The sequence below is a fragment of the Calonectris borealis genome, chromosome 3 (genome assembly GCF_964195595.1).
Source record: "Calonectris borealis chromosome 3, bCalBor7.hap1.2, whole genome shotgun sequence".
Taxonomy (NCBI): domain Eukaryota; kingdom Metazoa; phylum Chordata; class Aves; order Procellariiformes; family Procellariidae; genus Calonectris; species Calonectris borealis.
Genome location: NC_134314.1, coordinates 42,122,949 through 42,147,319, shown reverse-complemented (window position 1 = coordinate 42,147,319; position 24,371 = coordinate 42,122,949). Strand labels below are relative to the sequence as shown.

Below are 24,371 nucleotides of genomic sequence, written 5' to 3'. Positions count from 1 at the left end.
GGGGTATTGCCCATTACTTGGGTGCTTGTTTTGTTGCTGGAGCTCGTTGCAGTTTTAGAAGAAAGAAAACGAGAGGAGCCTGCATAAAGACCCCACAGGCTCCGGCTACTCGGGTGCGCTTTCTGGTGCCTCTTACTGAAGTACCTCTGGCTTCCCGCGGCCCAGCAGGCACCGACTGCAGGGTAACGCGGGCCCTTGGGCCTGGCTCCGGGCTTAGCCGCGTGGAGTGCTGGCAGCGGGGAGGCGAGGCGCCCACCTGCCAGCGCTGAGCGAGCCCGGCCCAGCCGAGCCTCCCGGTGGGGGGGGGGTGTCTTTCCCCGACCAGCCCCGGCTGCTGGGACGGCGCTCTCCTTCGGCGCCAGCTCCCGCGGCTGCCTGCAGCCCCGGGCCAGAGGCCCAGGAAATGGCCGCTGGGGGGCCCCGCCCGCCCGGGGAGGGCTCGGCGGCCGCGCCCGCGACGCGAGAGGCGGAGCTGCGCGTCATGGCCGCCAGCCGCCTCCCGCCGAGCGCGCTCACCCTGAAGCAGGTACGAGCGGGCGGCTCAGGCCTCCTCTCGCCCGCCTGGTGCGGGGGGTGGCGGGGCTGGGCGGGGGGGGCTCGCTGGGCCGACCCCGGGGGCGGTGGGCTGCGGGGCCGCGCTCTCCTCCGGGCTGCTGCAGCCCCCGGCTCCGCCGTGCCTGCCGGCCGGCTGCCACAGTCCTGGCAGGACCCCTCGCAGGGGCCCCCCGGCCCCCTGTGGCAAATGGCAGCGGCGAGGCCCGGGGAAGCGGCCGGTCGGCGGGAGCTGCGCTGTGGGCCGCGGCGGGCAAGTCCTCCGAGGCGGCCGGGAGGGTGAGCTGGCAGTCGCCCTGATAATGCTGCGTTCTGTGCGTACAGCGAGCCTTGGGCACCACAGCGTATTCCCCGTGTGGTGTGGTGTGGTGTTCTGTATGAAGTCTAAGTTGCTTGGACTGGCAATACTGCGCCTTTTAGAAAAGGCGATGGGGAACTTGTTCATTTAAATGTCCCTCAAAGCAAACAAAGCCGCTGAGGCTGCAGCTCTCCGCAGAGTGTCCTGGGACGGGCCGGACTTCCCTCCCTCTCTCCTTCCCAGTTCCTGAGGCGGCAGCAGGTTCTTCAGTTATACAGGAAGATCCTGCGGGCTATTCGTGAGGTCCCCGCGGAAGCAGATCGCCGCTATTTAAAGGACTGGACCAGGGAGGAATTCAGAAGAAATAAAGACGCTACAGAAGAGGTGAGGATCGGGAACTCGCCAGCCTGCCCGCCTGCCCTGGGGAGCGATCAGTGCGCTGTCCTGGGCTTTGCCACCTGCGTTTGTTTTGTAGGTGTCACTTCTAGACTGGTGGGAAGTCTCCTGTTACTATCGCCTCTTAAGGAGCATTTACGCAAAGAAATAATTCAGCATCTCTAAATATTATTCCCCCTGTTGGTGGTAGTAATGTTTCTCTGATTTTCAGATAATAATCTGGAATTAAAAAGCTAAAAACCAAACAAGTCCTGCTTACCCAAACCACAAATCAGAAAAATTGTATTGACTAATACGATAAACTCATTAATGGTCAAGCTTTCTGTAGCTTCTTTTTTTCATCTTTAATTTCGACTCTATTCAAGCTGAACACAATGAAGTTGGATCGTTGTGAATATGAAGCATGTATGAAATGCAGAAACCTTTACATTTCTTGTATGTCTCCCATCCTCTGCTTTCTAGTTTGTTCTTTTTTCTAGCCAGTGGTCAAGGAACTGGTGGCTGAATTATGCAGACGAAGCATTACAGTACTTAGATGAAAATTAACGTTGAGAGAAACATCCGCTTGCTCTGTAAAACACCTGTCTTCATAATGCCCACGTGCAGTTCTCACTGCTTGCTTGCAAAGGCGGTAGACACAGAGGTGTAAAGAAAACATTATTAGGAGTTTGAATCCAGTTCAAAACTGAGTTTTCAAGCAAAGCTATAACCAGCCCCCAAAAACATCATTAAGGACTTGGAGAAAATTATTTCATTTATTCACCTGTTTTTTAACCATCTCAGTGACTATAGCATTACTTCACACAAAGAAATACATCACAGCAGTGCTGGTAAGAATTGTCTGTATTTTAATGTGTTAAAATCTGCGTGCTTGTGTAAAACCTATGCTGTGTACAGACATTCAGTTCAGTAGATTCCATTTTGTTTTACAGGAGGCAATCAGGATGATGATTACTCAAGGCAACATGCAACTTCAGGAACTTCAGAGAACACTTAAGTTGGCAAAATCCTGATCTTAATTTTCACAGCTGGACTTTCATCTGCTGCGAAGAAGCATCGTATTTTTTCCAGAATGTGGTTATAATAGCAGCCTTTGCTGACAACCTGGTAATGTTTGAAGGTGGAATCTACCACAGTGGGTTTTTTGTTTGGTTTTTTCCCCTTCCTCTTCTCGGTTTGGTTACCCTCCCGTGTAACTGAAAATCACTCAGACACAAAGGACTTTAAAGAACTGAGTGGATGATGTCATGTGTGCTGTGGGAAAAGCAGAAAGCACCAAAAATTACAACAGCAGTGTTATGCCAGGGAAATAGAAAATAAATATCAGCCAGAGTATTTTGTCTGTTTTCTGTTGTGGCAACTCTAAGTGGTAATGTTCATAGTGGTAGCAGCTCTTTCTGTACTGTGCCAAGGATTTTCACCAAAATTTGGGATTAAAAAAGCATTTGGGATAAATAAATGGGCCCAAAACGAATAAACATGATAGAACATTAAGAAAATATTTATGAAAATATTTAGAAACATTTAGAAAATATTTTATTTATGTAGATGTTGATTTTCAGTTATAGCTGAATAAAACTTAAAAGGGGAGGTTTTATATATGAAAATGAGCAATTTTAGCCCCAGAAACAGTTATTACCAGGTTAACAGCAAGTACCTTCAAGTTAGTATTTAAAAGTCAGTATAAGGTAGAATTACAAATAGAAAGCACTAACTGCAAATATTGTGGTCTGTTTTTCCAAATGTCCTATTACTCCACTTCTAATTGTTAGCTTGTAACTGTTCTTACCTTCCTGTGACTTGCAGTATATCTTTTTTTTTCCATATAATTTAAAAATGCCAAGGTGAGTCTGGGATTTTCTCAACATGAAGAGCCAGACCACAGTAGATGATAGATACCTGACTATCCAGCAGCCGCCCGCAATTTAGGTTGTGGTTTCAAGAGATGCAGGAACCCTTCCCGCTCCCACTCTGCCACGACAGCTCAGGCAGGGAGCCACCTCCCCTTGCCAGGCAGGCTCTGCAGGGTTAGGGAGCTGGACTGCCGCACAGCGAGCCCGGTCAGTGCCACCGCTGGCACTCGGGAAGGGACGGGACAGCATTCCCCCTCCAGGCTACAGGAGGGAAGAGGCACCCCGCTCGGGAGCAGGACGTATGCTTCTTGCTGGAGCCAAACAAAGGGTCTTCAAAGCTACACGCTTCCAAGCTGCTTTGCAAAAAGCTGCTGCTTAACAAACAATGCCGGTTGTTTTTTTTTTTTCCCTTCCTTTTTCTGAAAGTCATCGTAGAATCCTTTCCTATGATGTTTATTTAGCTTTGCAGTAAAGGATGTGGCTCAGGCAACCAGTGAGGCTGCTAAAGAGTTCAGGTTTGTATAAACAGAAGCCTTTGAGCTTCTAATCAGTCAGTGAAAAATACGTATGTCTAAATACTGTTAAAAATCTAAATTTTGTTAACATTTTGTGGTAGAATACACTGACAGAACATTAGTGTGTTGTGGATTGATTTTTCACGTGACCAGAAAATGCTGTTTAGAAAGGAATTTAGACTAAACAAAGCTGTAATCAGTGTCGGCTTGTTCTTACATGTAGCCTTCCCTTTTCCTTCAGCCAGTGGTTTGATTTCTGCTCCTGAATTCGGAGACCTTCCCCTGCGGCCTCATCGCAGCGCTTTCCATTCGGACCCCTGAGTCTGCGTTACTCCTTTGACTCCAGTTTGTACATTTCTAGGTTGTGGCCACATAATCCTGGAATAGGCCTTGACAGGCAGCGCCCTGGAGAGCCGCTGACCTCCCGAGTGCTGCTGCCTGTCATCTCCACTGCTTTGTGGGCTTGTCAAGGTAAAAATTGCCTGCCAGAAGCCTTTAGGAGTCCAAGTACAATCTGCTAGGATAAGTAAATTTACTCCAAGTGTGTGCTGCAGAGAAAGGTAGATAATACGGGTATTTTGTAAAGAAGTCCTTCAACTCTAGTAGTTTTGAAGGAGGGAGGACTACAGAAGGGACTAGCAAGGAATTAGCAGAAAACTCCTCCCTTTATTTTACAGTACACTTGTGGCTGCAGGAAACCTCTAAAATCAGTACTCTGCAGCCCAGTTACTGTCTTCAATTACTGCTCCCTTAGTTACTGTAAATCGCTGCTCCAGTGGCCACCGCGGTAGGGTGGTTCGTATGTGAAGCAGATTAGCTGAAGCCTTTCCGTTTCCCTTGCACTTGTGCAAGCTCAGGAGCGTGTGTGTGATCAGCCGCACAACTCAGCCCCGTGCCAGTAACTTCCAACACGGCGGGTGCCTGCATCAGCTAACAAATGGCAGCCGGTCCCCGCAGCCTCCCTCGGGACAGACGTTTTATAGCCACAAACACAAAAGCTTAGAAAGTCCAATTTTCTGCTTCCCCTTCTGAGTCAAGCGAGGGGATTTTGTCAATTTTCTCTGGCTAGAAAACATTACACCACAGACTTCTGAGCAATGCAAACTTCTGAGCAACACTTATTTTAATTGCTTGGCAAAACATTCACTTTATCAAGATGACACAAAACTTAAATAGCATGCTTCTGCATTCCTACAGTAGCTTAAACAAAACTGTAAACATATGAAAGTGTCTGTATTAGACTACAGAAGTCAGAGCAAAAAAACTAGTATTTCCGTAACAGCAGATGATACACTTTTCTTGTCTTGATAGTGCATTAATAGGAACTTTAAAAATATTGTTATATAATACAATTTTCTTTGCTTTATACATCTGCTAAGAAGATGAAAGCTTAATTACTAATTAGGCAATGGTGTCTTCAGTACTGTAAAGTATTTTGTATTGATTTTAGGGCTCCTCAGTACAGAAAAAAAAATCTCTTTCTCCTTGGCATAACACAGTACTATCCTGTGTTTGAATTCTTTTTGATCAATTGTTCTATCATGATCTGTTAAGTAAACTTACTTTTCTAACAGAATCTGATGGAGCCTTCTCAGGGGTTAAGGAGGAAGCAACAAGTTATGGTGCCTCTAGTTTATTTGGAGTCTGTCAGCCTGGACGACATTGATGATTGTAAGTTTTGATTTTATAACAAACCATATCCATAAAAACTTTAAAATGTTGTTGAGTTCTATTTTGTGGGACTGTTTGTGAAACCAATCCTAAGACCTGCAGATGCACCAGGGCCCGGCCTTTCTTTTTAGAGTTACAAGGGAAAAAACCAGAGGGGAATCATTCAGAGGAACAAAGGAGGACAGTCTGGACAAGATGTCTGGGAGAAAATCCTGACTCTGCAGAAAAAGAAACATCTGAGTACAGAGAACCAAGCTTTCACTTCTTTATTGAAAGGACTTTTTCAAGCTGCTTCAGTAATAGAGAATTCAGCCATTTGCTGCTTGAAGGAACAGAGATTTATATAAAAATTATACCTAACAAGTAGAGCATGGTTATGGTAAAATATTTGCCAGCCATGCCCTAAACAAAACTTCTCAGTCAGATTACTCGAGTATGGCCCCAACAACCGTGTAACCACAAGGAGCTTTGCAACCAGGACACCATTAAAAAAAGACAAATCTAATTTAGCATTTGTTTTAATAATATAAAACCAAAAGAAAAGCAAAGCGGCAACCGCAGCCTCTGTACCTAATGGGGTGACTCACCTTAGCATCTCACTCAGTGGGAGCCTGGCCTCTCCCAGCTGGAAGCCTGCGTCCGTCACCTACGTGGGCTTGTAATTTGAGTTGGTTCTGTAGCTTCTCTCCACTGACTAGAGGGAGGCTGTGGGGAGTATCTAAAATAGTATCAGTAGCCCTTCATCACTAAGGAATTTCTGTCAAAAGCTCTCAAACATCCTGGATTTATTTCAGTACTGGTATTGCCACGTGTTTACATGTGGAACCCTCTAGCCACACATGACCTATGTGGGAATAAGGAAATTCCCTTTTCAGAATGCAATTTTGGTTTCTAATGCAGTTTGTTTTCAAGCAGCACCTGGAAATTGAGAGTGCAATATTTAACAGACTCTTGGAAATAACAAAGAAAGGATCTAATCTGCAGCATCTGGTTGTCATCAGTACAGTCTGCATATGAATTCTCCTTGGATCTGGAGTTTCAAAAGTTATTTCTACTCCTGAAAAAGAGCATTTTGTTTGAATGTTACAGGCACTACAAATGTATATATCTAACAATATTCCAGATTCGTGTACAGCAGGTTCCAAAATGAGTCCCATTGCTTGTCTTCACCTGCTTGGTAGATGCTAGCTTTCTTTCTGCACCTTAGTCCTTAATTTGCTGAGCTCCTCTTCTAAGCTTTTAATATGTTCCTTGAGCGCAGCTTTGTCTTGCTGCGCCTTCTGATTAGCTTGGCATCGGGCTTCTTCTATCTTCCGTTCATACCACTTCTCCATCTGTGTGGAAACAGCCTCGAAGAAGTACTGTGTTATCTCCAGGGCCTGGGAGGTGTCTCTGAGCGCAGGGGCAGGCGGCTGTCCCGCAGGCAGGGCGGAGGGCTGCTGCTCCTGGCCCTGATGTGCCCCGGCGTGGTGCAGAGCTTTGTGCCTTGACTGCCCGCTTTTGCTGGACTTCTTTGTCTGAGTTCCTTTGTCAATGAAGTAGCCGCTCTGTGGTTCAGTCTTTGCAGGTTCAGTCAAGGGCTGCAAAGCAGCTTGAACCTTAACGTGTCTTAATTTGGACCCCAAAGGCTCGGAGGAGGGCAGCTCCTGCTGGAACCTGTGGAACGTGCTGGCAGTAACAGCTTTGTCCTTTGGCCTGACATCTTGAGCAGGGGCAGAAGAAAGCGGTCCGCCAACAATTAACTGTTGCTCTGTACCTACAGAATAAAATACAACATACGTATTTAGAAAAGCTCTGGGCATTTATTTTAGCATTCAGAAATCCTCATTGTTCGATGAATGATGCCGTTTCCCATGTACCACGCTCTGTGTACGTTGTAGAGGCTTGTATTAGTTTATCGCATCTTCACAGTCAGGTGATATAATAGAGAGTCATTAAAAGAGAAAAGCTGGCTCAGGCAGAGAGGCACCGCATTGCGGCTGTGGGACTACAGACTGACAACAACCAAAGGACTTCACCAGAAGGACGTCTAACAAAGATCAGGCTAGATTCCCAAAGTAGTTTGTGACTGCTGATACTTAATGAACCCCCTGCTTCTACAAGAATTGAAGCCCCACTAATTTTGCAAAGGTAACGCATTTTGATGCTTCTGAACTGTTCAGTGCAGTATAGCTCACACTCATGCTGCCACAAGACCTCCTGTGTGGTCTTCTGCCTTTCTAGTCCGATGGGGTATCCATGTCAATGTCTGTTCACTTTGCATAGTGTTTTGGGGGGCATATACAATGTATTTTACAGAAGCCCAGGGCTTTGACAGCGTTCTCCTTGGCTGTGGAGACCTGCGCATTCTGCCCATTTCTTTTTTCCTCAAAAGCTTCCCTGGCCAAGCACAGAGGGGTGGCTTGAACCAAGGTCTTCCATATCTTCGGGTGGCCATGATCCCTGAATGGGCTTGAATGTTCTCAGCTGATTTTGTTCTTGTCAAATGAACTAATAATTAAACAGACTTTGGTTCAAGGAAAGAGGAAAAAGGGAGAGGTTTATTCTATGTACTTGCAGTTTGAATATTAACAAGGGAAATGAGTATTTTAGGTTCATATCCTTGCACCCTGCCATTATAGGTTCCATACATCTGGAAAGCACTAAATACAATACACTTTCTTCAGTAGACATTGGATAATCTGCACCCCTTCCTGACAGACAATGGGGTGGGAGCAATTCTGACTGGGAAGCTGGAGAAATTTCAGAAGAGTTATTCAGAACATCAAAGGACTTGGCTTCAAAGACACAGTGACATGGAAGCATCAGCAAGAGACACTGGAATTCCACCCAACCATGTCTTACAATATTCCCAGCGGCTGCCTTGAAGTGTATTCTAATCCCAAGACATTATGCATATGGATGGGGAAAGCACACAGCCAGAATTAATACCTGTGGTATTAATACAAGTATCCCTCAGTTAACTAGCTCGCCTTTGAATCAATATGACATCTAAGTACCTGACAGGGTTGTACCTGAGGCGCCATCTTGTTGAATGCAAAAATGTTGCCCAAAGCTCTGTTCCGGCATCTGGACTCTGCTCTTTCCTCCATCTTCCGAGAGGCTATTTGGGAGCGTGATATAGGAATGCTGGTGGGAGCCCTCTGACTGCAGCATGGGCTGGTTGGCTTTACAGTCCTTGGCACTGTGGGGGTTGTTCTCAGTATCCAGGGTCTCGGTGAGAGACTCACAAGTGGACAAAGTTGATTTTGGTCTTGATGACCTGGAATCTCCAGAAAGCTTGAGCTCCAGATTCTGAATCTTCAACATGCACCAAGTCTTCAGCTCATCGACCAAGGAAATCTATGAGAAAGAGACTGTAAATTAGATGATCCTATGATTAGATCCTGTGGTTCCTGGGCTGCTGAGGACGTGTGGCAGGGACAAAGAGAAGCCAGCCTGGTATCTGTGGGCTTAGACTCCCTGTACAGATATGCATGCTGCCACTGGGAATATTTAAAGGACTGCAAACCAGAAAAGATGAAGAACTATGCATTAGCTAATGAAAAGCACCCTCTTTAGTCCAAGCTAGCCCCTCTTAGATTTGCATGTGCTATTTCAAATGCAACTCTAAGTCCTCTGATCAAGGCTGACTTGTTTAATCATACAGTCAATGGTACATGCTAAGTGCAAGGAATATCACATGTGGTAAAAGCTGCCATTTTTAAGAGTGAAATTCAAATTAGACACTTCTGGGACACAGCTTGTCCTGGTTTTGGCTGGGGTAGAGTCAGTTTTCTCCCTAGTAGCTGGTATAGTGCTGTGTTTTGGATTTAGTACAAGAATAATGTTGATAACACACGGATGTTTTAGTTGTTGCTAAGTAGTCTACTAGTCAAGGACTTTTCAGCTTCCTATGCTCTGCCAGGTGCACAAGAAGCTGGGAGGGAGCATAGCCAGGACAGCTGACCCAACTGGCCAACGGGATATTCCGTACCATAAGATGTCATGCTCAGCATATAAGGTGGGGGGTTGGCTGCGTAGCGGCGACTGCTGCTCAGGGACTGGCTGGGCATCGGTTGGTGGGTGGTGAGCGATTGCATTGTGAATCACTTATTTTGCATATTCTTTTTTTTTCTTCCCCCCCTCCTCCCCTTCTGTTCTATTAAACTGTCTTTATCTCAATCCACAAATTTTACTTTTTTTTTCGATTCTCTCCCTCATCCCACTGGGATGGGGGCAGTGAGCGAGCGGCTGTGTGGTGGTTGGCTGCCTGCCAAACCACAACACAGCTTTATACCATTACCAACCTCTGCTCCTCTGTTCATTCGGTGATAGAGATGAGTCCGACACTAAATGATAAATTACTAACAGCTTTCAAATTACAAAGGTGCTTAATAAGTGTCAGCTGCAGAGGCATTTGCCAGTAATCATTTAAAATATGAGTAGCTCTTTTACCGTCTTGTTCGTATGACACCATGAATTTAGGTCAGGCCCTCCTACGCACATGGACATTTAGTCCATGCATTTAGTAAAGCCCAACTCAGTTTCTCCAATAGCTTCAATTAGACCCAACAGAACAGGAACAGCTGATACTGCTTAATGGTAATTTCAGTTCACCTGATGTGTCACTCCAGTATCTCATTTCTTAAATGGAGATTACAAGGAGATGGAGCACAAGCCCAGACATTCAGAAGCCAGTATAATAGTTATGTCTCTTACTATGAAATAAAAACTAAAGCTGTCTTAGTTTGATAAGTTTTGCGGATGTTAGCCCGAAGTATCTTGATCAGTAGTTTATGGTGGGATTATCACAGCTGCCAACCTTTTATCACAGATTTGGAACTGTCTTACAAAAGTCATGACCACTTACCAGCACAAGGTGTATTTCTCAATTCTTAGAAGAATACCAATAATGAGAAAATTAATTGTATTTTAAGTTTACCTATGTGAGTAGAGAAACATAAATCTCCTAGCGTGTTTTAATGGTGAGTTTGTGCAGAAGCTAGAGGGACAAGAGCTGGATCTCCAGGGGAACAGTTATTCTTGTAATGCTGGTTAAACAAGCATACAAAAATAACTTGCCTATTGGCAGTAATACACAGCTTGGAGATGGTGCACTGTTGCCAAAGTCTGAGGGAAAAACTGCAGCCTTTTAATACGTGGTGGTGGGGGGAAAGATCAGACAGAGGAGAAGGGAGAGATTCCCTGGGCGCACAACTAAATGGATGAGAAATAAAAGGAACAACATTGATCTTAAGCCTTTGTTCCTATTTGCAGATGTTCCTGCAGATGTCCTTCAACTAAGCAAAAGCTGAAAGCACAACTGGTAAAAATTTAGCGGTAGGAATTTTTGCAAAGCACTATGTTAGAAAAAAGATATTTTGTTATAGAGCCCACACTGCAGACCCACCAAATTAAATTACGACAGTGGGACTGGATTTCACGTTCCCCACTTCTAATGCAAAAGCTTTATAAGTTTGGTTTAGAGATTGATGGTGGATGGCAATAATTTGTTCTTTGAAGTTCCTTTGCCTGTTTCAACAGATGAGATAAATCTCTATTCTCTCTGCCTGCTGGAATGAAACTCTTGAGCTGATCCATCTGCGCTAATGGGGAGTAGCTGTTTCAAGCCCTACCTGCCGTTTCTCCCCCTCATTTTTTTCCAGCTCAGTGTGCTGTTGCAGGCGGTGAAGGCACTCTGTTCTCTCTGCAGACAGCCGCTCAGCCATAAGCTTGTCTAAAACACGGAGCTGTGGAAAACAACACAATTTAGCTGAGATGATCATGTTAAAAACCAAACAAAACCCCCATCTGTGAACCTTGTAAGTCAAAGTACAGTCTGTCTCTCAGTCTTCATTTCTAGGAATGCTGCCAACTACAATTAGATGTAGCTTGCAAAAAGGTTCCATCACAAAATTATCGATGAATAACAATTACATTAAAAATAATAAATAATTTAGAGGATCTTGAATCTCAGCGCAAACAGAATTCAGCAAGAGGGATTTTTACAATTATGAACTGACCAGCTGTAGGACTGCCTTCTGTCTTTAAGTTTCCATCTTAGGGCCTCAAGCAGTTTAGATTTATTGTCTAAAGAAGCACTGGAAGCCACTTAACATACTAAATCTGTTTTTCTCAAGACCCTAGTTTGCAACATTAGATCCCTCTGGAATGTCACAGTTCCCTGGTCTCGAGTATTAGCTTTCAGGTTCGTTTTTACAACACAAGAAGCAATGAACGGATCATGACAATGAAAATATTCATTAAGCTTAGGATATGTTTCTAATAGTCATGTGGGCAAGCAGACCTCCGGGTCACATTCTTACTTGATGTTGCGTTTTGGTTTCCATCTGGCCCAGCTTAACATTCATCTTATCTTGTACTGTCCCAAACTCAGCTTTTATCTCTTCCACCGTTGCCTCCAGCTGATTCTCCAGTTTATTTATCAGGGGCTCACAACGACATCCATTTATCGGTGCCTGAAAGGAGTAACACATTTACTTGCTCCATCCCGCTGTCCTCTTAGTGCACTTGGAACATTATCACAGCCTCCTTGGGTCAGTCTTGGGCTCCTCTGTACCATGTACTGTATTTCACCCTCCTGATAACATCTTACAGTAGCTTAGCCAACAGGCTATTAGTTGGAAAAGCACAGACTAGAACAGGATTGATCTGATTTATATGGACACATCCTAACACACAGCAGTGTTGATTTTGCTGGGGCTACAAGGGGGGTGAGTCAGGAGCCCAAAGCGGTTGCTCTGAATCTGTCTTGTAGAGGAGCCTCCCTCTCTCCTTTGGCCCTGCAGTACTGTTTCAGACATTGGGGGTTATTCCCTTGGCAGGGGAAGGCGGGTGCTTTGCTTCAGAAATACACGTTTGCTATTCAGGGCCTGAGGGCATCAAAGGAGACAGATGAGCGAAGAAGAAGGGGAGAGAGGAGCGTCATGTATTTCAGGAAATACTATAAGGGAGTCTAGCTTTATTAAGCACATTTCCTCCTGCTCCCCAAGTCCTTCCTACTGGCCTATCCTCCTACCATCAGATCCTAGGGGCAGGCAGATACTCCTTTTCACATATGAAAGGTCCTCCATCCTTCCTGATGTCTGCTATTAGGATAATCCCGTAGTGCCCGTCTGAAAATTTCCCAAGCGTTACACAGAGAGATGTTGGAAAATACGGCCAGTAAAACCTCTGAAGTCTGACTTGAGTGATCTTCAGAATCTGCTGAATCTTTCTTAACCACAGCAAGGCACCGAGGAGAGCTGGTGGATGGATGTGAGAAGCTAAGGAAATGAAAGGATTGACCTTCCAGAGGTACAGGAGGGCAATATTAAGCAAACAACGATATAGACGTTTACAATGTCTACAGGGTAATTTGCTGACTGTTTTCATGCTTTTTTATAAATGTGGACTGGTAAAATGAGTAAAATGCCAGTCTCTAAACTGGAATAAATGCACATGAGCTGGTAACTCCAGGTTTATTTGTGAACCAATTTCTATACAGCTCCTGCCTCCAGTAATCCTAGAATCCCAAAAGACATGTTGCAATAAACAGAATTGAAACAAAATGCATCGAGCATACTCAAGCTCTTGGTTTAACCAAGGTAGAAAGCTTCAGTGCTCACACACTGCTCTCATTAATTTTCCTTGGAAAAGCTCTTTGCATTTCCTGTCGGAAATCTTAATATTTTAAAGTGGATCATAAAAGTTCCAGTGTCATTTCCCATCACTGTTCACCTCTTATCTCCAAAAAGGAAATACTTTGTAGATCAAAGCTAGTTAAGTGTGTCGTCTTTAACACACACGAAACCAGCTTATTGTTTACCAGACTTCAGGCCAAAATGTAGCTGAAGCCCAAACAAGGAAAACAAATCCACAGTCATGATTTCATACTCCTCAGAGTGCAGTTAATCGAGCACATTTTCTATCCGTCGGCTAACTGTGCCCCAACTCCAAGTGCTGCTCCCTGGGTCTCCCCCGAGGAGGGCCCCGGCGGGCTCACCTGCATCACCTTCCCATCCTTTCCTCGATAGAGCGTGTACAGCTGGTAGGCTCGGACCTCGTGGGGAGGGGGTGGAGAGGAGCAGTGATGTTTACTTCTGCGCTTAGGCACGTTTTGCTGGGGCCGAGGGAGTGTCTGCTGATCAGCTGGGGAGATGGGGTCTGAGAGTGCTGAAACCTGCATAAAATAGACACAACGTTTTCCCTATTTATGAGACCCCTGGTAAACTAGTCCTGGTGGGAACGGGACAAATCCGTTGTGACAATTACATCAAAAACCTGATTAAAACACCAATCCAGCTGCAGCGGCTGGCCACAACCTTGGTGTCTGTCAGCACAATAACCACATTTCCGCACAAATCTGGTTCGTGTGACCCTCAACAGCAGAATTTCCCCACCAGAAATCAGTTTTGTCTGAAGACTACCTCTGCCCCGTGAGCACGGCGGGGCTGCTGCCCTGACTCACCGAAGGGACACCTGTACTATTGCTCAACAACTATCCCTTTTCTCTCTGCTGTTTTAAATCTCCCGATACCTTTTCCTTTGGCTTTTTCTTTTTGCTCTTCTTCCCTTTGGGATCTGGTGAGGTTGACCGGGGTTCATCCTTCAGATCGCTCTTCCTCTGCGGCGGCTGGTCGCTGCTCGGTGTGTCGTCAGCAGCTGAGACGCTGCCCTGCTTGAAGCAAAGACAGGGAGTTCAGAGCAGTTGCAGAGATGGGGAGAAGGTGCCTTTTCTTCAATTTCCCAGTTTTAAGCTGCACTGCAAACGAGTGGGTAACTCTTTAGCAGCAAAGCACAACCGACTGCCTCAGACAGCTGCTGTGGTCATGCACAAGTGATGGCTCCAAATAGATTTAGTCCTGATGGGTTTTATTTACGCTCCCTCCTTGCAGCAGATGTAGCTGGTAATCCCGGGCTGTACCTTGCTCTGTACCACTTCATCCCGTGGTACCGACTGAGCTCGCCTTTCCTCCTTCAGCCTCTCTCGCTTCTTCCTCAGGCTTCTTCCACGGTTAAAGCGTGAGACCTGAAGGCAGACCACACTGTTACTCAGTGATGTCACGCTCTTTCCTACCACAGAAGCCAAGCCATAGAGCAGACCTTTTTCACCTCTACTAAAAGGCAATACACAAAAGAAAGTGCACTGCCAGGTGGATGCTGATGGGCCAAGCAATGTGGGTGTTCATAGCTCAGTGGTGGTGTGTTTTCACAGCTAAGTCCATCAGGGCACTTTGCTGTCCCTCAGAGGGGTGAGAGCCTCCTCCTGTGTCCTTCTGTGTCACCAGGCTGGTTGCCAAGCCAAGCCAAGCCAAGCCAAGCCAAGCCAAGCCAAGCCAAGCCCAGCCCAGCCCAGCCCAGCCCTTCTCACGCAGAGGTGACAAGGGCAGGGATCGCACCTGGTCTCATACCAGAATACAGAGCCCTCCTGTGTGCCTTCCGGCCTGAAAAGCATTGTAGCATTTCACATACAGCAGCAGAGTCTAAACAGGACATTTTGTCCCCATTTGAAAGCATCTTCCAGTGCGAGCAGCTATCTTAGGGGTGGGAGAAGTCTGAGGCAGGCCGCAGAGGACACAGCCTGGGAGCTTTTGGATACAGGGCCACCGCAGGGAACAAATGCCTCTGGCTGCTCCATCCTCTGCCAGTCAGGACAGCCAGGATCTCTGCCAGCGCTTAATACTGAGGCTTAATCTGCACACTCTGCTGGGCTTGGGAGCTGAAAGGCTCCACGCCAATAGACCTGAGGCTAGCACACAATGCCAACAGAAACGTAGGCACCTTTCACAGCAGAAGGTTAAGGACCAGAGGATGCGGCCCCTCTAGGTTAACTGGCCTCAGCTCCGTGTGTATGTGTGTGTTGGGGAGAGATTTGTAACGTACCTGTGATGCTTTAGTGAGGAGGAGCGCAACCTCAGGGTTATTGTGCTGTCTGGCAACCTCTAGAGGGGTCTGACCTGCCTGAGAGGAAAAAGAAAATGGTATTTCCTTCAAAACACAAGCTGCCGGAAATGTGGAATTTCTCCACCCGAGGTTAGCACATGCTCTGTGCACAAGAGCATAGTGACTAATTGCTTTCATTCACCCAGATTTAATTCAACTCTAACACCCAATACTTTCTACCAGCACTAGAGAAAGTGTTGAAGAGAGTCTGCATTGAGAGAGAGAGAGAGTTGGGGTTGTTTAGCCTGGAGAAGACAAGGCTCCGGGGCGACCTGCTAATGTACTTAAAGGGGGCCTACAGGAGAGATGGGGAGGGACTCTTTATCTGGCAGTGTAGTGATAGGATGAGGGCTGGTGGTTTTAAACCGAAAGAAGGTAGATTTAGATTAGATATAAGGAAGAAATTCTTTACTGTGAGGGTGGTGAGACACTGGAACAGGTTGCCCAGAGAAGTTGTGGATGTCCCATCCCTGGAAGTGTTCAAGGCCAGGTTGGACGGGGCTTTGAGCAACCTGATCTAGTGGAAGATGTCCCTGTCCATGGCAGCGGGGTTGGAACTAGGTGATCTTTAAGGTCCCTCCCAACCCAAACCATTCTATGATTCTAACACAAAATACCAAAGAAACTCCATGTCCTACTTACATTGTTGACAACGGATGCATCAGCCCCTGCCTCCAGCAACAGCTTAACCACCTTCCTGTGATTTAGAGCAGCAGCTACATGGAGTGCCGTATCTCCTGCCTGCAAGTTACAAAGCAGAAAGCAAGCGTGTAACACACGTCCTTCGGTCTCATCCTGCAGAAATCACACCTTCCTAAAAGATGCTCAGAGATCAAAAGACCTACACTTACTGATGCAACACCTAAGCTTAAATAAGGCCTGGTCAATAAAAAAAGCAGAGTTGGGAAGAAGGGGACAGGAGCAGGCAAGGAGCTACTTCAGGGCAAGGACCTACTTCAGCCAGGTTTTGAGAAATGCAGCTGGGGCACCAGTGATCTGGTTTAACTAAACCGAGTGACACATGACACAGCTTGGAGAGAGCCCAGCTCTACCACCAGCAAACGGATATGACATCTGAGGGCAGAACCGGTTTTCCCACCACAACCTTCTCTTTTTTTTTTTGCAGGTTTGATTATTTGGTGCGCAGGTGGTCATGTATCACATTACTCAAAAATCATCAGATAAGTACCAGCAGCGAGATGGCTGGTGTTCTTTCATGAGATTCCTCGAGAAAAAAAACTTTTTGGACCAAAGCCAGGAGGTGATTGGGGTCCAGCACTAACACACTGCCCTGCCCTTGTCCCGGTGCAGTGAGGTGAAGACGCTGTGATCAGATTCGGGCACCGGTAACAGAGGCAGCAGCCGTTCAAGGGAGACCGGACACGTGCACGTAATGCCCTCCTGTCCCCTTTGCCTTGCATTTTGCCTTCAGAAAATTAGATCTCCTTGAGTGTAGTGGAAATCTATTGCTTGTTGCTCGCTTGGATGAGGGATGTTCATAAATAAAATCATTACATGTGCAAATACGGAACAACTGCAGGTAGTGCTGGGGAATGAAGGAAAGTGGTGTCTCTCTGGGCCAGGTTCACACCAGTTAATCTTAATATTCAGTAGCTCATTTTGCAAGTTAAAAAACTCATTTCCAAATAAAATTACATAGTAAATTTAACATGCTGAAACCCATTTTGTTTGCTGCAATATCTCCTATCTAAGAAACAAGATTAAATGTACAAATCAGAAAACATCTTTATGATCCTCAACTACACATGGAAAATTTCCCAGGGACACGAGACAATGTGGTTAAGCACCACATAATCAGTTTATTTAGCAGATTTAACACATTTAAATGTACTAAATCCATTCCCTTCTACCACAGTTAGTCTATGCTATACATACAGCAATCAATTACTTCCCTATAAACCAACTATGGATGATTAACCCTAGGTTAGACTGATCATTACTTTGAATTTAAAGAATGCTTTTTCTTCATTTTTATATCTTTTTAATTCCCACTACTGCAAAATGCAGCAAAGTATTCTAGAGAAATTCACACTTTCGTAGCATCTGAACATTAGTGAGTTCTGCTTCACAATGTCTCTGTAATGGCCATAGGATCATTAAAACCTAGTTACAGAGGAGAAAATGGGACCCCATAAAATGACTGAGTCTCTTGCCCAGTCCCATTCTGCACAGAACTGGTAAGGACTCAGGAGCACCAACCCCTACCCCTACTACTACTCCTGTCCCAAACCCCCTTTCTACACCAACATACGACTGCAGAACCTCATAAATAGGCAATGCTTTAAAGAAATGATGCAAATGCGATGGCAAAGTAAGAAACCACTGATACGCCATTACTTTAAGGCTCTTCTTAAAAGCTCAGGCACTTGCTGGTACAGTGAAACACAGAGTGAAGTGGGATTCCTTGGGTAGGAATCCCTCTTTCCAACAACTAGCCGTATGCAAAGGGCGCAGAGTCGCAATGAAGTTCATGCACTGACCTGGTTCTTTTCATGGACAGAACAGAAAGCACTGAGCAGCACCCTAACGATGGGCAAGTGATTATAACGAGCAGCCACATGCAGACAGGTATCTCCTGCCTGCAAACAGAAACAAAGCTCTGAGCATGTAATCGCAGTAAGAAAGCTTGCACTTGTCATGGTGTTCAGGGATGAAATAATCCTATTAAACCAAAAAGAGCAGTAAATGCCACACGCCTCCACGGAACAGCAATGCTGTCTTCTCTGCGGTACAAAATCTACTATCATGGGTGGGAAGGTTTAGCAAGAGCTGGGGTCAGGCAAGGTGGGGGTACGAATTTTTTAACCACTGATGGGAAATACTGGAATTATAAAATGCTGGTTTACTGCACTACAAAATTTGATTTACATTTTTACTTTAAATCTGTTCTTCTGAACTGCAAACCAATGTGATTTGGAAACTCAACTCGGTGTTGCACGTAATGAAGAAAACATGGGGAGTGGGGGCCAGAGCAGCATCCCCTTGAGGGGTGGCACGTGCGCAGCTGGGACTGGGAGCAGAGCCCCACGGGTTTCCATTTCTGTGTGCCTCTGCCCACCTTGTTATCGAGCAGGGACAAAAACATCTGGCTTCCTTTTGTAGATTTTTTTTTTCCTTTGTCATGCCAGGATCATTACAAAATAGGAGGATAGCTGTCTAAAATTGAAGTCACCTTGAATCCACGTCATTTGACAGACTGACACAGAATATATTATCTGTCTCAGTGAGGGCAGGTCTGAAGGTTTTCCCTGCTCTGGCACAAAACCCATTTAAGATTTCCACCTTTTTGAGAGAGGAGTCTTTTTGCAGCATTGCACAGCAGTGTATGTGTCAGGCCGCCAGGACCACAAAAAGCAACAAAGGACCAGCTGCCTCGGTCTGTGCAACAGCAAAACCCGCTTTGGCTCCTTCCATCCCCACTCAAGAGATGGGTACAAGTAGTTGCATTGCTCAGTCCTATCAAAAGCATTCTTGTACATGATGTATACAATGGTTTGTTAGTGGGTTTTTTCAATAGCATTTATAATAAAAATCACAGCTTAAAGCATTTCTGAGTATTTCTACAAGTTAAAGCAATATAGCTAAAACAAAGGCACACAAAAATGAACACGTTCTTTTCAAAACTCACATTATTTTTGAGGTCTGCTCGAGATCCTCCAAGTAATAAAACACGAGTACTCTGGGAATGGCTATTCTGGCAAGCCAGGTGAAGAGGTGTGTTACCTGCCTTAGAGAAATACAGGAAAATATAAAAGCCGTATTTCGTAATTGGACGCAAGCATTAAAAAATAAAACCTTCCCACAAGAAGATCCACCCAGGGGTGGGAAACTGTCGCTGTTATTTTCCCGAATGTATGAGCTGAATGAACCTGGAGACTGAAATACCCCCTCCATCCTGGAAATTATTTATCTGGGATATAGTAAAGGCAGAAATTGGACAGTCTAACAGTATCTGCATTGCTCAAGTCTGTTTGCAGGAAGCAAAGACTCCAGAAACTGTCTGGTTCATTAATATCAAACAGCACTATCAAGTATTTCATTTAAAGAAATATAATTCTTGTGTTTTGGGTTTCCCCCATGCACACACACAAAGAAACATGCTGGCATGGCACGGCATCTCTGATCTCAAGCAAAGCCGGCCGCGACTGCTGCAGGGTGTTAGGCAGATGAGGCTCACGACGATTTCTGTTTCTTTATGCTTGTAACACAAACCAGCTCCAAGTCTGGCTGGGTCTGTAGGTGCTCTCACAGGGCAGGATGCAGGTTTCAGGCTATCAGGAAGCTTCAACGCTCAGAAAGCACGTCAGTCTCCAGCCAAGATGAGAAGGGGAAAAAAAAGCCACCCAAACCCCAGAGAATCACATGCTAAGGTTCCTGAAAGAAGCAAACATGCAGTTTTTATGGACAGAAATCAAAGAAGAGTTTGCTTATCTTTCTAACACTGTGAAGGATTTTATTGGTCTGAAAGGTTTTTCTGACAGCATTTGGCTTTTGTTGGTCTGAAAACGTTTGAGGTTTTTGGCTCTTGGGAGCTAGAAATGAAATCGGCTCAGGTAAAAAGGTTTCCCATGCTTACTAGGCTGCCTGTTCACCTTGATTATGTCCTTTAATTTGTCCCCTGTGCTTTCAAGACACAGATCAAAGCTGCAGGGTTTGAATTACAGAAGGCCAACTTTTAGATGTGGTCTTAGGTCTTCAGTTCCTCGTTACAGACTATTTCAGGCTTGAATGTAGTCTCTAAGCTGTGGCAGACATCAACATTTTCTTTCTCAGCTAAATTGCATTTGACATTTGAGTGTCAATGTTTTCCCTCCTGGGTTTATCTCTGAAAAGCCTCTGCAATGTCTTTATCGTTTGCTGTTGGGAAGGTTGGCCCTGGTGGGAAGGCAGAGAGGTCCTGGGCCGTAGGTGATGGGCGAGGACCTCGATGCTGGGAGAAGTCACGGTGCTGGTGCCTGGGGTCAGGGCTCACAGGGCAGGCTCATCTGGCTCGTCTCCCGTGGGGTGACAAATCTCTCACCAGCTTCTGTGAGAGGGAGAGTGGGTCCGAGTTGTACCGATCTGGGGGTCTTCACTGGTCTACCGAATCTTCACTGAAACGTACAGACTGATGGAGGGTCTAAAAAGAAGGCTGCAACTGATCTCACAGGATGATCTATGACAGTGGAAGTTTTTATTAAGCCAACTTGACTGGAAATAAACTGCATCTCCAGGGTGATTGCTGCACAGGAGGAATACGGCTACCCAGGTGGTTTACCTACACGTTGTCCCATTCCTCAAATGCCTGCCTGACTTGCCTTTAAAATCCCAGGTGTCCTGTCTGGCCTCTGCATTTCACTTAATACAGAAGCCATCTTCAACTGCATTGCTCTTTTATATACTGTGCCCAAGGTGCTGTGCTGCAAGAAGTGCATCCCCAAGCAGTTCCAGGAGATATTAACCAGGAGTTACAGAAAATACAGAGTCAAATCCCTCCCGTCTTCTGCTGCTTAGCAGGGTTTGGCAAATCTAGAAGCCCGTATCTGTCCCATCCAGCCAAAAATTGCACAATACCCAGGTGTAAGTCAACAGCCCGTAGGGTGCTCCTGCACATGGCACTCAGCCCTGGCTGCCAGAAAAGCTGTCAGAAAGATTATGCCTTGTTGTCAGTAACATAAAAAGTTGAGAGACCAGAAAAACCATTTTGGGATTAAGCAGAATTAAGCTTTTCATTTCTTTTGAAAGCAAAAGGGGTAAAAGCACGTGCATGTGTGCAAGCATGCACAATCTCCGCATTTTTCAGCAGCTCCTGAGAAAAGATCCTGTCCATTAAAAAACACCCAAACGGTGAAATGCAAAGGGAGAGGATTGTGTGGGTAAGACATCAAAGACCAGTGCAGGAGCTGCTCATGCAGTATTAAAGTCTGTCAGTCATATTTCAGACATCAACCTTGCTGAGCTACTCTGTGCACATACTTTCCAAGAGAGGTTGTCTCCAAACAGTTGACATACGCCGTATTGTAAGCTAAATCCTCTAATACCGTGAGGCATCCAAGCATGCAGGGTAACCAGACTTGCATCTTAAGCCCACACCTTTGCACGTAAGTGTATGCATATACACGGCCATATGGAGTACAATGGTTCACAAGAACTATAAAGTCAAGCTATTGTCTGTTACGTGTAAGCATGGGAAGTTGTCTAAAGTACCTCTGATACAAATCTAGGTGAACCTTACAACAAAAAATAATTACAGAAAATAAAAATTGGAAGTTGGAACAATACAAAAGAAGGAATACATATAAAATAATATCAAAGATGAGGTAACTACAGACCACAAAGTGACTACAATTGTACAAACATATGCATATATACTGCATATATGCACACATGCCCATACAGAAACACTACGCCCAGGCAATGTGCCTTTTTACTCCAAATCTTGGACTTTGGCCACCTGTCTTCCTGCCTCCCCTTTCTTTGCTAGCTCCTTTCAGTTGTCGTTTTAGAGACAATGTTTACCAAAAAATGCTCAGAGATCCCATAGAGCCATCCCAAAGCTCTCTTGCCTGTAACGAAGGACACGGTGCTAACCGTGTGATCTGGCCGACCCATCAGCACAGCGGTCCAAACCCTAACTCAGCTCACACCATAGGCTGCTACCGCCATTTCTTAGACTATTCCATTAACTTTTGAATTAGTGAATTGAAGACAAGTCTCCCACAGGTATTACAATTAGAGTGGAACTTAAACCCCTTGCTTTGTTATTCTTTCCTCTAAACTGCTCTCAAGGTATTATAAATACCAAAAGGAAGATAATGCAGGTTCATTACAAGATTTTGCTAAGAGCCTACACTCATGTATTAGGAAGAACTTGCTAATAAAAGATACACTTTTTTTTTCCCTTCGGTGGCTTACATTCATTTGGCTGTAATGAATGTAATTTCTGGGGAAAAAAAAAAAAAAAAAAAGGATTTTGAATGCCATTTTCCTATTAGTACAATTCATTTTCATTTTAAATCACACCAATCACAATGAAACTGCTCAGTATAAATTAGAGCACCGTGGATATTTCCACAGGAATTACAGTGCTCCTCAGCCATAATTAATGTATCATTCAATGCGCTATGGAGTTCCTCCTGCATCAGCTGTCAAAATATGAATTTCCTAATGCCTGTGGAGGAACCATCCAGGCTTAATAAATGCGAAAAAAGAAGAAAAAAATCCCACCAGGAACTGGTCCCCCACCTGCTGAGAATGCCATGGCCAGAGATCTCCAGTGCTGAGAATCAGCCATGTTACACCAGAACTGAAAGCTCCTCCTGCATGGGTCTCACCTTGTTCTTGGCAAGAACGTTGGCTCCTGCTTTAACCAGCACTTTGGCAGACTGACTGAATCCATGCCAACAAGCTTCATGAAGAGCGGTGTTCCCATCCTGAAGAGCGCACATACAAGAGAAGAAGGTTAGTGTGCTGTGTCCGCATGCAGAGTAACGTTACATTCAGAATGCAGCAGCTGTACGCCCCACCTGGTCACTTAAAAAATAAAACATTTTCCTTTCCTTCTATCTTATTTTCTATTTTATTTTTAGAAGAGGCTAAAAATATTGTTGTTTCTTTTGTTTGGAACTTGGAATTAGTTATATTTAGTCCCAAACTAAATTTACAGCCTGGGATTCTCAGTTTCTGGGATAATGAAGGGAAACTGTGCAGTGTTTTGCGTAGGGCATAGTATGATTGTACATTTCTTTAATTCCTCCCTTAATGAGCTGAGACCAGACTCTTAAATCAAAAACTATCAACCTAATATAAAAAAACACTAAATCAGTAATTTATATTGAAGAGATGGTACAGCTTTTTTTCAACGTAACTGTTCCAATTACTTTCAAAGCATCAGATACTTACTCAGGAGGATAAACCATAACTGTCTCTCTGAGACCTTAATATTGGTTGGCAAGGCTGCCATCCCACAGGGCTTTGCTTTTGCCTGTTACCTTGTCTTGTCTGTCCAAAGCACACCCCTCTTGAATCAGACTTGCTATAACATCAGTATTCCCTACGACAGCAGCCCGGTGCAATGCTGTCTGATCACCCTGCAAAAAGAAGCAAATTTGTAATCAGGACCGGTCCCATCTCATTTTGACTCAATGCAAATGCATACCCACACACACGGGGGCTGCATCTTCAACACACGTACTGTTAAATCCAAGCTGCCTTTGAAAACAGTCCCCATAAACAACTATCATTAAAGTTTCCAAGATTAATGAAGTTACAGAAAGAATCAGCTACAAACCAACTGTTTATAGAAGTTTGCAAGTCATCACAATCCCATATACAGCGCTGAAGCGTTCTAAAAATACGGTAGTATTAGAAGGCAGTGAATCTAACACATCTGACACTACGTGTCTAATAATCAACAGTATCTGTAGGGAATTAAAGGGAATTATAGGCTGTCATAATTCATCATAATGAATTAGATCATCATAATGATCCTCCAGTACTTACACTAACTGGATGAGGCGCTCCTGTTTTGGCTCTGATTGCTCCATCAGCCCTGCTTAGGATAAGGAGCATGAGATGAGATCGGTCTCTTCAGCACCTCTGATGAATTTACCAATTAGTGCTAAGAGTGGAGGCAATTTTATGATGAGGACCACAACTGCAAGACCATCAAGTTATTTCACTCAAGCAACTGAGCGATCTTGAGGTCCAAACGACTTTCACTTCTCATTGACCTGCTACGTAGCAGTAACAAGCAAGTTTCTTTCATTGGTTTATTTCCTTTATGGCCAAGCTTCCAAAAGAAATTATGCTGATGCGGTCACCTTGTCTGACTGCCCATCTATCTCCCCTCTAACAACTGCTGAACTCATTTGCTGAGCTAGAGATCCCAAGATTAATTCCCTACAAGCCTTCCAGAAACTGAAGACTAGGGAGACACAAACTACTGGCCCTGCCCATTGGGAGTTATTTATATATTTTTATGTGCATATGTGAGACTGTGATAAAAGAGGGGGAGTAGAAGGATTTATGCAGCAGCGTGTAGGGATGTAAGACACCGACCGATGGGAAAATGAGCTGCAGTAGCGCCACTGCTGCCACAAAAACTGGTCTTGGCTTTCCTTTGAAGTTGCTTTGAACCCGCAATGCTGAAGCACAGCC

General features: G+C 45.0%; 2 protein-coding genes across 3 annotated transcripts in view; one reads left to right on the top strand and one right to left on the bottom strand.

Moving 5' to 3' along the window:
- The first annotated feature begins 262 nt into the window (after window positions 1-262).
- LYRM2 (LYR motif containing 2) lies at window positions 263-5,335 on the top strand. 2 transcript variants are annotated; one of them, XM_075145479.1, is made up of 3 exons: window positions 263-526; window positions 1,094-1,321; window positions 2,179-5,335. In XM_075145479.1, exons 1-3 carry the CDS (start codon window positions 404-406, stop codon window positions 2,257-2,259), a joined length of 432 nt encoding a protein of 143 aa, XP_075001580.1. In that variant the 5' UTR covers window positions 263-403; the 3' UTR covers window positions 2,260-5,335. The 2 variants fall into 2 exon arrangements, with proteins under 2 accessions (XP_075001580.1, XP_075001581.1); XM_075145480.1 differs by having other exon boundaries at window positions 389-526; window positions 1,094-1,234.
- Window positions 2,179-24,371, bottom strand: part of ANKRD6 (ankyrin repeat domain 6) — a 39,643-nt gene continuing 17,450 nt past the window's right edge. Inside the window, exons 3-15 of the mRNA XM_075145477.1 lie at window positions 23,204-23,302; window positions 22,547-22,645; window positions 18,862-18,960; window positions 17,714-17,812; window positions 15,855-15,953; window positions 15,153-15,230; window positions 14,194-14,298; window positions 13,807-13,944; window positions 13,273-13,449; window positions 11,594-11,746; window positions 10,904-11,017; window positions 8,285-8,627; window positions 2,179-7,041 (exon numbers count right to left, since the gene is read on the bottom strand). Coding sequence (XP_075001578.1) covers window positions 6,470-7,041; window positions 8,285-8,627; window positions 10,904-11,017; window positions 11,594-11,746; window positions 13,273-13,449; window positions 13,807-13,944; window positions 14,194-14,298; window positions 15,153-15,230; window positions 15,855-15,953; window positions 17,714-17,812; window positions 18,862-18,960; window positions 22,547-22,645; window positions 23,204-23,302 — 2,175 coding nt within the window. The 3' untranslated portion in view covers window positions 2,179-6,469. The remainder of the gene's footprint in view (window positions 7,042-8,284; window positions 8,628-10,903; window positions 11,018-11,593; window positions 11,747-13,272; window positions 13,450-13,806; window positions 13,945-14,193; window positions 14,299-15,152; window positions 15,231-15,854; window positions 15,954-17,713; window positions 17,813-18,861; window positions 18,961-22,546; window positions 22,646-23,203; window positions 23,303-24,371) is intronic.